Source organism: Macaca thibetana, chromosome 4 (genome assembly GCF_024542745.1).
Source record: "Macaca thibetana thibetana isolate TM-01 chromosome 4, ASM2454274v1, whole genome shotgun sequence".
In the NCBI taxonomy this organism is placed as follows: domain Eukaryota; kingdom Metazoa; phylum Chordata; class Mammalia; order Primates; family Cercopithecidae; genus Macaca; species Macaca thibetana.
In genome coordinates this window covers 51496574-51512152 of record NC_065581.1, presented here as the reverse complement: position 1 = coordinate 51512152, position 15579 = coordinate 51496574, and the positions used below count along the sequence as shown (strand labels likewise).

Genomic DNA, 15579 nt, shown 5'->3' with positions numbered 1-15579 from the left:
GTGTGCAATTGTTAGGAAACATTGGCATCCTATGGAGTGTAGACTGCCTCACCAGTGTTAATTTTGGCAACATTCACACTAAGAAACGCTTCAGTGAATTAAAAACCTGAATTTCAATAGTTAAGTTCACAAGGAGTAGGTATTACTTATACATGGTTTTGTGTTTATGTACACACACAGATGCACAATGTACACAATGGATGGAAACGTTTTATCCACAATTACTGTCTTTTCCAAAGTGTTTGAAAACTGCCATATTTTCCTCATCCATCTGCCAATTAAAGGCACCACAGTCACTCACTCCCAGGCACTGCTAAAAACCAGTTACTCATTGAAAGAAATTTCCAATCCATACAGGTGATGGTAGATTAAATACCTCTACTGTATGCCAGCCCTCAACCTCAGCAAAATACCTAGAACACAGTAATTAATTATTATTATTAATTTAATAATTATTAAATGTTAGCTGACAATAATATTGATGTTGTAATTTTCATTGTCATTATTACTATTAGGGAGAAAAAATATATAATTGTCAGTAGCAAAATCATCAAGGCAATATTGCCATGCTGGGGTTCCTGGAACAGAAGCTTTCTGTCTCCAAGCTCCAGAAAGCCCCTTGAGCTTCAATCTCCTCCAGGAACAACAGTGTATGTTCCCTATCCTCGGGCAGTCAACAAGAACTGAAGAGGACTTGAGGATCCAAGGGTGATCATCTCTGAGAAGCATTTCCCACTGTCCAATTCCTCCCCCACTGCAAGACTTTGGAGCCGATGTCCACCCTGCTAGCATGGTGTCTACAGTTCCGGAATCCAAAACTGCCTCATGCATTGAGCAATCTGAAGGCAGAGCTTTTAAGGGTCTAAGGCAAATTCAAAGTTGGCTTTTTGATCATGTTTTTATTTCTTCAGTTAGGGGCAATCTTACGACCCATATCCAGAAAAGGGAAAAGTTCTGTGAGAGAAAAGAGGTTTTAAAAAAGTAGGTGGGGGAAGAAAAATGGGTAGAAGAGCATTGTCTAAAATATTTTTACTGCTCAGCATTTTAGAAGCACAAAATCTCAGACTCACCTCCAAACTTTTTGAGTCAGAATCTGCATTTTAATGAGAGCCCCAGATGATTCACGTGGTCATTAAAGTTTGAGAAGCACTGAACTAGGACTTACCACTTGCCTCCCAGGTATCTCCTACCCTCATTTACTAACTAGCACATATGGAATGTTACATCGATGGTAGAAATTCTGGCATTCAGATTCTGGTATTTTCCCTGGGCTGGGTTGCAAAAGAACCTGGGAGGACCTTTTAAAAGGCAAAGGGATCCCAAACCTGAGGAGACAGAAAAAGTTAACCTTGCCCCACTCTTAAAGTTAACCTTGCCCCACTCTTAAAATATTTCTACCCCGTACCTTCTGGAATTCTTCCTGGCTGTCTTTTGGTTACCCAAGTTTTCCCTGCAAGTGCTGGAGACCAAGATCTTTCTCCCTAAGCATTCTAAAGCCCCTCCAAAAAACAACAACAAACCAACAAAAACCAGATTAAACACTGGGAATGTCAGGGTAGCCAACCATTTTCAGGCTAGAAGTTGGGTCCTGTGCACTCTGCCAAAACCTCCATGCTAGTGCCTGAAAACCTGTTCTCAGTTAGAAATCTGAGAGTTCATAATCTCAATTGTCAAATTAAAATCCATTTCTTGACCATCAAACTTGTAGCCAATACAACGGCAAATCATGTAAACACCTGCTTTAGGAGCTAAAATCAAATTCTCCTGTGATTTCCCCCTCTTCATATTCTTAGTGAGTTTAAAGCCAAAATACAATAATAAAAATTTGCCCCAGATTCCTGGTCCTAAAACTACAATTTCACTTTTGTTATCAGTTTCACTCTGTACTTACAGATGCAAAATGCATTTCAAAAACAAATTCTTAAATGACTTCTGAAAATTTGAGATGAACAGGAAAGCAAGGTAGGTATTAATGAATCTGTATTTTAGAGTCATACTGTGAGAATTATGATCCTGATTATTTTAGGAATTAGATAAGTCTAAACCAAATATATTAAACAAACAGAAATCAATGTCTTTATGCAAACTTCACATAGCCCTCTTCTAAAAATGGATCTCTACTCACAATCACTATGAATCATAAGCAAATTTGTATTCTTACATAAACTTTCCTGTCTTGCATACTAGCCAGTATACAAATGAGGACACAATCTCACCCAGTTGCCAGTTAGCTTCAAGTTTATGATGAGTGAGAGAACAGAGCGTTTGAGTATATGTATGAATTATTTGCTTGGATGCTAATGATAGGGAATAATACAATTTTAGAATTTTCTTATCTTTACTAATCTTCAGTGGATTAGAAACCTAATTTAGGGAGATGTAGATAATTATCATTTTTAAAAGAATTTGTTAGATCAATCTCCCCCAACTGGAAGACTTTTGGCAAAGTGAACCTTATGTGTTGAAAGCCAGCTGCTCCCAGGGAAACCACTGAGTCTGCTACCCACCCACGTGCCAATTCCCTGGGCCCAGAGTCTCCCTCTCCTACATCTAGGTTGGGCTTCTGGCTTATGCTCAAGTAGACATTTATTAGGTAAGTTACACAAGCTGCATATTAAGAGTATGCTTTATGCACACACAAATTGCCTGAAGGATTTATTTTGTATTCAGGATTAGCCATCAACTATAGAGTCTTTTATTTTTTATGTCACAGCATCTTTAAAGGGAATTTCTGTTGCTTTGATACTTGGCATTGCTGCAGCCTTGGGGAACTCTCTAGTCCTGGCTAAAGATTTGGCAACTTGTAGAGTTTACAGCAACATGGGGAACCTGATATCTTTCTTCTCAGTGATTTATTCTTTAGAGAGGTGGAAAAAAGTAATAGGTCAGTATCACCAGGGTTTTGTCTTTAGATTGAAGGTACTGAGGGAGTGATACTTCTTTAAGGGAATCCAGACTACAGATGGTAATCATGAGATCTCAAAGAAGAACGTCGTGAAACATTGGCCCACACCAAGTCATTTACAGTAGTCATCCCCACTGTTACTAGTTGAACTTCCTCATGGTGCTTGTGTCGCATGTCAGCTCTTACTGAAATTATGTGATAATCATTCTAGAGTCAGCATCCCAATTAGGAATGTCTTTGATTCTATAGCCAGTGTATTCATGCAGAACTTCTCCAGAGTTCATCCCTTTTCCATATACAGTTCACAGAAGCAATACTTTCACAAAGTTCACTATTTTTAAATTTGGAATTTGGAGATAGGGCTTTCTATTTTCAGTGATGCTGCAAATTCTGATGGGTAGCTATGGTAACAGCGGTAAGAAATGAGAAACTGTCTACTCAAGGTCCTTTGCCTAGGACATGGCTTTCATAAAAGGGACAACTTTGCCATAGCTGCAGGAAGAAGTCAGCCAGAGACTTCCAGCTCAGGTGTGACAAAACTAGGCACAAAATACATGGATGCAGATCCTCCAGCTGCCATACGTTGTTAGATCTTACTCGGTTTGAAGAAGCATGGAGTGGCTCTACCTTCGCTGCCTTGGCATAGCTGTGGACATCTCGACAAGTGCCTGCAGACAGTGTGGAGCAGTGGAAAGAGTACTGGTCTACGAGTAAGAATTTGACCAACTAGCGACTCATGAAACTTTGGGCCAATGACTCTGGGTCTCAGTCTGCCCATCTAAACAATGAAGACGCTCACACTTGCTCTACTTATCTCCCCACCTTGTAAGGACGTGCAAGGGGAAATGGATGCACGCACTCTTGGCAACCTGATTATAGGCCACCCAACCCCGTCATTTTTATTTTTTTTAAACAACTATCCCGTTGCAGGGTGTGAACTGCGGAGTAGGACAAGACAACCCCCCCACATCCCGCTCTCCCCAACACACACACACACTGCTACCGTCTGTGCTGCAACTAGATGGGAAAGACAAGCGCCGGCGCCTGGGTGAGCTTTTTCTCTTCTCATCCCAGGCTATTAGGGCAGAGGAAACAGCGGCGGCTGTCTCCAAGGAGCTGCGAGTCCCTGGAGCCTCTAAATCTGCCTCTGAGCCACACGGACGGCCTCCGCGCCTCCCCTCTCTCAGAACGCACCCAGCTGTGGCGAGAGGCCCCGCGCGCTCTCCAGGTGCGATCAATACTTCCTAGAGGGCTTCCGGGCGCTGGGCCGGTGCGCGCATCCTCTCCAAAGCCACAGCGCCGCCCCACTCGTCGTAGCGTCGGTGTTGACATAATTAGACCAAATCTTGAGAGCAAAATAAATGTTCTGTTCGCCTTACAGCCAAACAGATGTTTACAATTCAAATGAAAGAAATACAAACGGCAGGGATTTTTCTTCTCCCCTTCTTCATCTCCAGTGATCGCTCGTTTTTTTCTGACACATTAAAAATGTGTAAGCGATTACAAGAGTTTCCTGTCCCTGTTTGTTCTACGGTAGCATTTCTGCGAGGTGCACCTGTGAGTTGGGTGGGTAGAATTATTCTCGGCTGCTTCCCCTCTAGCCTCTCACCCTTCCTAACCCTCCTCCCCCGTGTTACCCCTCCCCCACGGCAGCAGATATTAATTGTAATCAAACAGCAAAGGATGCGGACTTAATTGGAATCAAGTAGGCCTTTGATGATGTGTCAGGAGCGAATTGTGCTGTTTGGGGGAAGGGTATAACATTACAGATATAGCTGGATTACCAGGGCCGAATGAGCTTCTCCTTTTGTAGATTTTAGGCAGAACAAAAGAAAGAGAGGTGTGCGTGAAGAGACTGGCTGTTTTAATGCGGTGGTAGGCGTATAATGGTGGATATTAGGGTGTGTGTATGGTGGGGGTGGGGGGGGAGATTAATCCCCATTCCCCAGTGCAGAAAGTGTTTTGGCTTCTGTTGATTTTCAAAGCAGTTAAAGAAATTAGAGAAAAGGCTGTAGGCTGTTCTTCCCCTCTGCAAACCCCAACCCCCCAAAAAGATTTCCAACAAATCATGCCTCTGGATGCTTTGGCACAAGAGTTTTAGATTTCACATAAAGGAGACTGAATTTCAAACCTGCAGAATCTGCACTGGGGACCAAGGAGGCAGGCGAGGCTTGAGGTGTATCTCCGGCTCTATCTTCACCCATAACGGATGAACCATAGAGATGAGCTTTGGCTAGCGAGAGTAGAGATTCCAGGTAGTCCGTCTGGAATCCGAAGAGTACTGACAAAGGAAGAAGGGCAAGGCTTCCCATCCTCCTCCAATTGTACTCCTTCAGGAGCTGCTGAAAGAGCCAACGGTTTTCTCCAACCCGAATTCCAAGGCTCTGCGCCTTCTTGAAACCCAGAGAAGCAGAGGAAACCGCGTCCTCCTGCCAAGCAGCCTGCTGCCGGCCTTGAGGCCGGCTAAAGGGAAAAGTTCTACTCTGTTATTGGCAGACTGGGCAGCTGAAGCTAAGGTTCCATTTCAAGGAAGCATTTTTTTTTTTTTTTTTAAAGAAATTAAATCAGATCTGACAATGTTTATACCGCGGCGTAAGTGCCTTTGCCTTGGCGTGCCAGTCACCTCTAAGCGATCTGACAAACTCAAACTCTCTTAAAACGTGCAGAGTTCAGATCATATTAATTCCCCTAAAATGTTTTGATTCAAAGTAGTTTGTATTTTGTGTAGCCACGGGCAATCAGGAAAGCGCTCCTGCCTGCCCATGGCCGGGTCCGCTCCCTCTTCGCGTGGCCCAGAGGCTATGGCAGTATTTAAGCTTCTGAAATTAGCCTGGGGCTGCAAGGCAGAATGATCACAAAGCGAAACAAGGGCGCTTCCCCTCTCCACTTTTTTCATTTTTTTCCTCTCCCGCCCCCCCCCCCCCCCCCCCCCGTCCCCCCCCACCTCCCTTTTTAGTTGCCGTCCCGATTTCACGAAAGAGACCAGGGCCAAAATGTCACTTTCCACCCACGTAAGGAAAAGCTGGTTCTTCTCATCTAGCCCACTTCTGAGGTCCACAGCCACTATCCACTTGAACCCCCACCCTGCGATTCCAATATGGATCCATTTATTATGAGCTTCATAATCACCATCGTCATCAACATTGTTCACTTATTATTAAATACTCAGAGCAAGAAATGAAAGGGACCAGTGTCTGACAAAGGGGAGGGGGCCATAAGAGAGCCTCAGAAGATTCAGGGGGGAAAAAAGAGTGGGTTTTTCTTTCTTTTTTTAATGATTAAAAACACAGACGACTCCTGTAAATAGAAGCCTCATTTCTTCAAGAGATGCCTTTTGAAACCCGGTATCTGAATATTCAACGAAGGCAAAGCTCCACTCTGTACGTACAACATTAATATGATCTCTGCAGAATTTGCTACTCAGTAATATTAACATATCAAAGCCTACGCCCGAGGCGAAAGAAGCTATCGATACGCGAGCACAGGGTAAAGTAAAGATTATTGGTTCTGATGGTTGGAGTGGCGGAGCTGCGGGCAAAATCGTGCACACCATTAACCGAGAGTGAGCGCGCAGGGAGCTGCGCCTCCGAGGCGGTGGCAAATATTTTATCTAGGTGGTAATTACCTCGCTGCTGCCCCCTCTTCCACGAAGTCTTTGGCTATGGGGCCTTCATTACAGGCTAAAATAATGTAATTGCCACTTAACAAGTGAGTCAGGGCGACGCTATTTGTTCTTTACAAGTTGAAGTCACCAAATGTAAAGAACAACTGAGAACGTCCAAGCCCTCCACGCCACTGCAAACCAGGACAATGTCCGTGATTAACTCATGTAAAGTACATAGGCACCTATATTTCTTCAAGAACACCATTTGGGGTCTTTGAAAGTAGAATCTATTTATTTTTCCTCCCATAGTACATTCTAGAAACCATTAGAAATGTAAATTGATTCGGGAACTTAGCAGAAGAGAGAAAATGGTGAAAAGTTGTGCTTTGCAATAAACCATGTTTCATGTGGTGGGTCATCTGTAAAGCATGAACTGGAAAAGAAACAGACATTTTTATCTCAGCTGTTAGACAATATCGGGTTATATGAAGTAGGGCAGTATAGTAGAGCACTCGAGTTAATGTCTTCCTGATTTTTTATGAACACAAATAGTCTGAGCTGTTGATATCAGGGGTCCTGTGTACTGCCATGACAATTGAGAAAATAGGCTTCTTTAGGGTTTTGTAAAAGGGAGTTCTGAGATGAGGGGCTGGGCAGGCTGCAGCAAAATATACACCCTCTTTTGGGAATACACTTCCTTGCTACCCACTTGTAAATTGTCATGAACATTGATTGTTTCAGAGTAAACAGGCACGTATAGACACACACCCTCTTTTCCACGGCTCAACTAGGTTAACTGGCCTTTCTCTAAGACATGTGGAAATGGAATAAACTCAGCAGCTAAAATCTGAATTCCTACGAAGGGGGGTTTAGTCACACAAGACAGACGTAAACCCCAAGTTACATTCCCTTTCTCTCTGGAGCTTCACTGTTCTCATATGACATCAATATTTGGTTTCAAGTAGCAGATTCAACGACGATTTTTAGGTGAAACGAATAGGGACCGAATTCTACAGGAATAATAAAGCATCACCTAAGGAGGATAATTTCTGTGACTCTGATAAAGTAGCTAACATTTTGGAGATACTTAAGAGCGTTGGCCTTTCTTGGGAATTGTGTGAGGGGGTGAGAGGGTGTCCCATAAATCTCTCCCCAGAAATTCAATTGATTCCAAAGCCTCTTCCTCTCCAGCTCCCTCCTCGGCCTCAAGTAATTCCTCCCTCTGTCAGATATCTTATGCTCAGATGCAGTTTCCAAGCATATGAGAAGGTGATCTTGGTATAAGTGTGGAACTGAATGCAAAACTGCAGTAGCAAAAGGCCGGCTGTGGGAGAAGCGGGCTCCCGTACCTAATTAGTGGCGCTGTCCTTCAGCACCACCGACGTCTCTACGCGCCCTGAGTGCTCTTGCCTCACCTTATTTTTACCCGTCCCAACAGACCCCTGATCAGCACATCTCACCTGGTCCCCTGTTCACTGTGTAAATTTTTTTTTTTGCCTCCTCCAACAGCGTGCATTCAATATTCATCAGTCTTGGGCCTATTTTATTCCATTTCCATATGTCTGAGTACCAGCGTGGATGGCAAGCATAATACTCCTCATTTTAAAAATCTTTGTGGAGCTATACCACTAGTGTGTGTGTGTGTGTGTGTGTGTGTGTGTGAATCTCGATAGGGTGAACCAACAAGAGATGAGCAGCTCTCTTAAATTTAATGTAAACTACTTACATCCACTAGAACAATACCCAAGTTCCAAAGGAAAAGCACCCTTTGTTTTCTTTCCCCGTCAGTTTAAATGGAGTTTACATTGGACATTGGGATGTAAAATCTGCAGTTTAAATGTGAAAGAATCAACTGATTTCTACCAGCACATTTCTGTATCCAGAAAAGCAAATCTTTCAAGAAACTTTCAAAGGGATGGAGAGGGGCTGAAGGACACTTATTTGGTCCCATCAGAAGAGACTCAGTTTTTAGTGTTCTGTTACTGCAGACAACTGTGGTCCTAAAGCAGGAATTAGTCTTGGTGAACAGACCACATCTTATTAATTCGTACGAAGTTAGGATAACAGCTGGTCCCTCTTGCCTTGTGTGCTGCTCGGGTTACTCAGCTTGCTAGGGAAATAAACTTCAGAAGCTTTGGGTACAGTTAAGTAGGGGAAGCTAGCAAAATCTGCACTGCCTCAAGGCCCTGAGAATGTCATAGTTCAAAACCTTTTGTCAAAATGGAACATCTGAGATGCAGCACCCTTTAGTGCCAGAGCTGAAAGCAACAGCTCTCTCCTCTCCTCTTGCCTTCCCCCACCTTTCAATTCCGTGGGTAACTCTGGATTCAGATGTTTCCCTCAACAGATGGGAACAAGAAAGCTTTATCCAGTACAGTTAACACCACCTCCTCCTCCCACCCTCCCTTAAAGAAAGAAATGTTCTGGACACTTAGAAAAATAAGGGCAGCTACAATATTGGTGTTTCATTAGCCTCCCCTAAAGCCTCAATGATCTAGCCTTTCACAGAATCCTTCAAAGCCTCAAGCTAACACCATCACCTCAAACACCCAGGCTGTGACTAGCACATTTAGGGCTAAAAAAGAAACTCTGCTTGAGGATGTGGTATTAGTGCTGGGGGAAGGGGCTGTGAGAAGCTTCTTTCTTTCTTTCTTTCTTTTTTCTTTCTTTCTTTCTTTCTTTCTTTCTTTCTTTCTCTCTCTCTCTCTCTCTGCCTTTTTCTTTTTTCTTTCCTTCTGCCTCTAACTTTGATTCTGTTAGTGGTCTGTGAGGAGCAACAAATATCTCCTATCACAAGTCTTCTGGACACAGCCTGGGTTCAAACCTTAATGGAAGAAAGGAGGCTTTTAAACGTGGATATGCCAGTGTTGGACTAGAATAATTGACTAAGTATAATTGTTTTCTTAATCATCAGAAAAGGAATTTGAGCACAACCATATCTTCTAAACAAAGTAACAGATAGGAGAAGAATGTCTAGGGTTAACATGTTGTTACTTGTTACTTACCTCTTCTTATCACTCCACCTTGGCCATTGAGAACAAGCCCACACTGGGCTTCCACAGAGCCCTTAATAAAAGAAACAGAAATAACATTACTTAAATGGATACTCACATATATGACCATGTAGGTGAAGTCTTTTAGACTAGCCCATCTCTGAACTCTGTCTCAGTAGACATTTAAAAGCAAGCATTGAGCTGAAGCAAGCTTTCCAGCAAACATAATTTTTTAAAAATTGCAAGAAAAACTACAATCTAAAAGTTGTATAAATCTTAAGGTATGCATTTTACATCACCATACAAAATTACACTTCAAAGTGCCTGGGAGTCTTTCATCTTGGCATAAGAGAATGAGAAGCCCTTTGAGTCCCCATCAAGACACACAGCATATATACAGACAGTGTACACTCAGCACTTTCTGAGTAGAGCAAATCACACCTAGAGTGTCAAGTCTGGGACTGTGGGTTTCTTGAGGACACAGAGGAACTATTTCATATGCAGGATTCAGGATGTCTTATAGAGGTTTTGTTTTACCCCAACTGTAGGAACATCCTATAATGCCACCCAAAATGGACCTTATGAAGGAAAAACCTTCAGGTTCACTCACTGTAGACCTTCAAGATCCTAATGGATTGAGGAATCCCTGGAGCTGGAGAAATGGAAAGGGTTTGCTGATTTTTGATTAAGAAAAATAAAAATTTCTCCCTGTCTGTCCTTTTCTTTTTTCCCAAATCGAAATGTGTTAAAGGCTCATTTTCCTTTACAAACAAACGAGGTATTGGACATGAAAGAGGGCTTGAAGGGTGTTAACCTACCCAACAGCCCGTGAAGAGTTAAGTAAATGCGGAGAGAGTCGGTGCATAATAAAAACCCACTTTACAAAACAACCTTTACAACCCTGGCTCCCTTTCGCCTCCCCATTTTCACCATATTGAGGCAGGCCTGTAAGACCCCCCTTTTCAACCTACTCACGAGCTCTTTCTTATTTTAAATGTTCTGCCTTAAAGTGATTATCAAATCAATATGAAAAAAAAAAACTTGGAGACTGAGCATAAATTAAAGCGGTGATGGGAAAAGGTGTGACAGTTTCCTTTGTTGGCCATAGCAAATCTTTTTAGGGGACTCAAAGATGGAACTGAAGCCACAAGACTGTTTGCATCTGTTAGGCAGACTTAGACCGCCCTCCAAACCATTGGACTTTCACTTAAAATTCTGTGCAGGGAAAAGTATATTTACATTTGTTGCATTTGAAATGAGGCATATGCTGATGAATGTTTTAAAAAGGAAGAAATAAAAGGAGAGAGACGGGTTTCTCCCACACACTCCCTCCCCATTTCTTGTTTTAGAAGTAGCTATGTCTCTTTCTTTTTCATTCTGCCAACTTGGTGCAAGAACAGTGGAAGAAAATAACTTGTGAGATTTACAAACTTGCTACATAGCATTCATAGGTTAGATAGATAAAGATGGATATATATTATGATATATACATACATGGATATATCTATGTAAGGGTATAAACGCATATCACACGCAGTACTATATTTCTTCTAGTATCTTGGAGTGCGTCCCTTAGTAAGAGTAATCTTGCTTCAATATGAGTAATAAAAGAGAAAAGGGACATTTGTATGTGGAAAAAGAGATAGGCTCAGGAAAAGGTTTCAAAATATCTGAAATGTAGATGATAAATGGTTTCAAAGCTCTCCAAGGCAGTGAACTACTTTTTCTCCCACTCTCTGGCGCACGGTTACAATGTTTATTTTCTTAGAAGAAACGAACCTTGGTTTCTTCACTTAACAAACTTTTTTCCCTCATAAGTAAAACATGTTGTTTGGTCGGATGACATTGCATAAATGACCAGTTGAATGGCACTAAGTCGAAAATGGGATAAACTACGGTGTCCTTTTGCACGGGATTCGCTCTTTGTCTAGTGCTTGCAAATGTTCTAATCCCCTCTTTTGAAAAATGCCCGGCTTTGTGCCTAGCACAGAAAAAAAATTTGTACAGATACAAAAAAATCAGCAACAGACGCGGCTATTAAAAGGAGTAAATAGGTTTTAGTTGAGCTAAGCATTGAATGGCAGATTTTTTCCCTCTTGAGACATAAGGGGATCCTTGTGAAAAATGTAAAAATACCCAGAGCGTATAAAATTATTTTGTGAATATAAATGTAGAAAGTCAAGGTTTATGCAGCCAAATCTTTTTTCTTGTGTACTGATCTTACTGCTATGGCTCTTTGTTGGAACTGTAAGGGCTTTCACTTTAATTTAAAAATAATCTCTTGCTCAAAGGTAAATGAGGAGGAAAGATTTTCTGTGCGCAACAAGGGATCTCTTACGTCTCCAACTTGTGTTCTTAGACTATTTCCCTATTTGTCCAGAGAGTGTGAAGAAGGTGGCCAGCTTTGTGCAGACAGAAAAAGTAGGAACTCACAGATAGAACTGCACTTTCAGCTAAAAGGAGCTAAAAATATGGGTCTTTTGAATTCTTTTCTGGGTATTTGTGGGTTCATTTGTTTGAAATATGCCTATGGCAACATAATTGCATACTTATAAATTCTATTGTTGGCAAAATATGTGCAAACATGTGTTAAGAAATAAAATAGAAGAGGGATCATCTGATTGAGTGATGGCCTCCACAGTGTCTGAATACCTTCCTTCCTTCCTTCCTTCTTCTTTTTCTCCCTTCTTTCCTTTTCTCCTTCCTCCCTTCCTTCTTTATTTTTCCCCTCTTTCGCTACCTTTATTGCCTCATTTTTGTCTTTTTAAGGAGGTGCATGTTACATAAAATGTAATGGCTTGAAGAGCAAAAATAAACATGTAAATTACCTAACTGGGCTGTGGTTTTGAGTGCACATCAGGCGGAGAGAATTGAACTCAACCTACACCCAGGTAAAGTGCACTATGCAGATTATTTCCTTAGGGTAGACCTTTGAGATTTTCATTTGCGATTCTTTACTTTCTATAGATATCTAGTGAATTTGGTGAAACTTTTGCTCAAGCTTACAGTCCCAACAATTTTCTTAGAACAAGCCTATTTGTAGTAAAATCTCCACAAGCTCAGTCTGAGACAAACATCTGGGACGCCTCGGAAGACCCTGTAAAGTGCGGAGATTGAGAGTACGATTGGTCATCAATTTATTGGGTCTTACTCTGAGTCCAGTTGGCCCAACCCCAGACTTCTCGATCTCCTCCACCTTATTCCCTCAGGGTCACAAATGTTGATTCACATAAGACTTCTGTGAGGACAAACCAAAGGTCGAGGGCCGCAGCCGCCCGGACTGCCGCGCGTCCAGGTGAAATGCCTGGATCCAATGAGAGGAAAAGAACAGGCACACTCCTCCTCTAATTGTTTTGATAACTTTCCATAAGTGGGGTGTGTGTGTGTGTGTGTGTGTGTGTGTGTGTGTGTGTGAGAGAGAGAGAGAGAGAGAGAGAGAGAGGAGAGAAGAGAGAGAGACGCTTTACAAACGGAGCCTTAATGGGGCGGGAGGGGGAGGGCGAAGAGGGGAGGGAGCAGACAAATTCGCTGCATGCTTATTTACCTGCAAGTCGTCTGCTCCCGCGGCGGCCAGCCCCAGGCTGGGCCCTGGCAGGAGTCTTTGATCTGGGTGCATTCCATACTGAGAGCCATGGCTCATGAGGGACAGGTCGTGGCGGCGGTAGGCATCGAGGCAGCCCAGCTCCCGCCTCTGCTCGTCCAGGCAGGACGACTTGAGCGCCCGCGCATTGTGCAGGTTAATAAAGTCGGTGGGCTCCCCGTGGTGGATCTGCTGGTAGTACTGTTGCGAGTGGTGGAGCGAGTTCAGAGAGTAGGCGTCGGGGGTGACGGCCGGGTGGCTGTGCTGAAACTCGTAATGGAAGGACTGGTGGTGGAGCGGGGTGTACTGGTGGTTAGTGGAGAAGTAGGGGGACGCAAACTCGGTGCCGGTGGTGGAGTAAGTTAAAGGAGAGGAGGAGGAATAGGCGACAGTGGAATTGGCTACGGACTCCAGACAGCCAAGCTGCATCAAACGGTAGCTGTTTGATCCGTCGTGACGTATCTGGAAGGAAGAGGGGGAAAAGGGAGAGCAGAAAAACTTGAGGTTTGTCATTTTGCAACCAAGGCGCCACTCTCCCAGAGCCAGGAGCTTTCTCTGGCACTCCAAGGAAAGCGAGCGCGTAAGACTCAGGCCGAGCCGAAGCCGGGTCTCAGCGTCTTCACCAGACAGCCTTTGCAAACAGGCGAACTGGGGGTGGGCGGCCTCGTCCTCATAGTCTAGAGAGCGGAAAAAAATCCCCCACCCTATATAGGTGCGGGTGACACCACACACGCACACACACACACAGACACACACGCACAGACACACGCACAGCCCCTGCCCAACTTGTGCAGGGAGCTTAGCGTTGGGATCCAAGTTTGCAACTGACTCCGGGGCCGCGGTAGCAGAGGAACGAGTCCACCCGAAAAGAGCGCTGGCCCGCGCCGCCTTGCCTCTCCAACTAGACCCCAGCATCGAAATTCTGCGCCTGTTTATGCCGAGATGTTCGGCCCGGGCTGCTCAAAATCATTGTCCATATATTTTTAAAAATCCAGTGTGCAAATCGTTCAACTTGCTCCCTTCCTTAGTCATTTGAGGGAGGGAATCCGACTCCCTCTTTTCTGCTTCCTTTTCCTTGAATAAGCCCATTCCAAAAGGGGTGAGTTTTCCCCATCCCCCTTGTCCACCTACTGCTCCCCCATCAGTCCCTTTTCTTTGCTTTTCTGAGAATCTTTTTTCCGTCTCTATCTCTTTCTCCTCACCCCGCCTCCCTTTTATTATTAGGATTATGTTTTCCCGCTCATTATGGCAAATGTTTCTTAACGTGGCAGAGAGTTGCCCTCCCTGGCGACAGATGTCATAACGAACTTTCTCCCCTTTCCTTCCTTAACTTCCCCCGAAAGACAGATTATAATTAAACGTAACGGTCCAATATAGATTAGAGACAGGGGAGGCTGCCACCGCCGCCGCCACCGCCGCCGCCGCCACACACACGCGCGCTCAAAAAAAAAAAAAAAAAAAAAAAAAAAAAAAAAAAAAAAAAAGTAATAATACCTCGGCATCGTGGACTAGTCCCGGAAAGGTAGTTGACATGTTGGGTTTCTCCGAAAGCTTACGATGCAATTTCCCCCTCCAAAAAAAGAATCGGGAAAAAAAATCCAAAGTTCTTGTATTTTCCAATTTTTAAAGGAAAAAAATGTTCTATAGATAGATATCTAAATTGTAATGGTTTTGCCCGGATCAGATAGCTCCTTGCCTCGTACCCACTTAAAAACCTGTAGGAACAAAATTTTCCCTCTGCACAAAAGCAGCTCCCTGGAACAGATTTTGTACTTGCTGAGTATTTCTTTGGCTGATGTCGTAGGTCCCTTGGTAATATAGAAGTTTTGAAAATTAAGCATCAGCACTGAGAACTGGGAGGACAATAGGCAGAAGAGATTTATCCCAGGAGACAAGGAATAAATATTGTATCTTCGCCTAATAAGGAACTGGAGGTTCTTTCAACATTTTTATCCATTTTTTCCAACCTTTATCATGCTTTTCTATACCGACTGAGGTGGGGACTCATCTCTGTGGAGAGTATTTGCACACATTTTATTGTGAAGCTAGATATCTAGCTCCAGTATATGTATATTAGAGATAGAAATATATATTAATTAAAGCTTCCTTTTATATGGGTAAGTGTTCATTCCTATTGGTTCCACTCCCTGGATGCTGAAAGCTGCTTTTTCCAACAACCACCCGAATCAATTTTGCCCAGATTGGGGTGTCTGCCTTCGCCCAAGTGGAAACAATGCTAATCTTTCCATGTTTACATTGAATTTGGGTTCTTTCCCCTTTTTTGAAAGGCAAAATCAGGCAGTGGCTTACACTTTTCAGCAGCTTTAAAAATAAATAACGGTGATGGACAGTCCCAAGTTTCCATCATCAGGAAATGGTGTAACTGGCAATGCATTTAGGAAAAATGCAAGGGAATAAAGATTTGAGACAAGATTCTACATTTAGGCAAAATGTTGTCTTTCACTCCTCAACCCAAACCATATCCCCCCTCTTTTGT

At 43.2% G+C, this 15579-nt stretch overlaps 1 protein-coding gene across 1 annotated transcript in view; it reads right to left on the bottom strand.

Annotated features, from left to right (window-relative positions):
* TFAP2D (transcription factor AP-2 delta) overlaps nucleotides 1–15141 on the bottom strand; it is a 57680-nt gene extending 42539 nt beyond the window's left edge. Inside the window, exons 1-3 of the mRNA XM_050786268.1 lie at nucleotides 14577–15141; nucleotides 13047–13544; nucleotides 9515–9575 (exon numbers count right to left, since the gene is read on the bottom strand). Coding sequence (XP_050642225.1) covers nucleotides 9515–9575; nucleotides 13047–13544; nucleotides 14577–14615 — 598 coding nt within the window. The 5' untranslated portion in view covers nucleotides 14616–15141. The remainder of the gene's footprint in view (nucleotides 1–9514; nucleotides 9576–13046; nucleotides 13545–14576) is intronic.
* Between the last annotated feature and the right edge of the window lie 438 nt (nucleotides 15142–15579).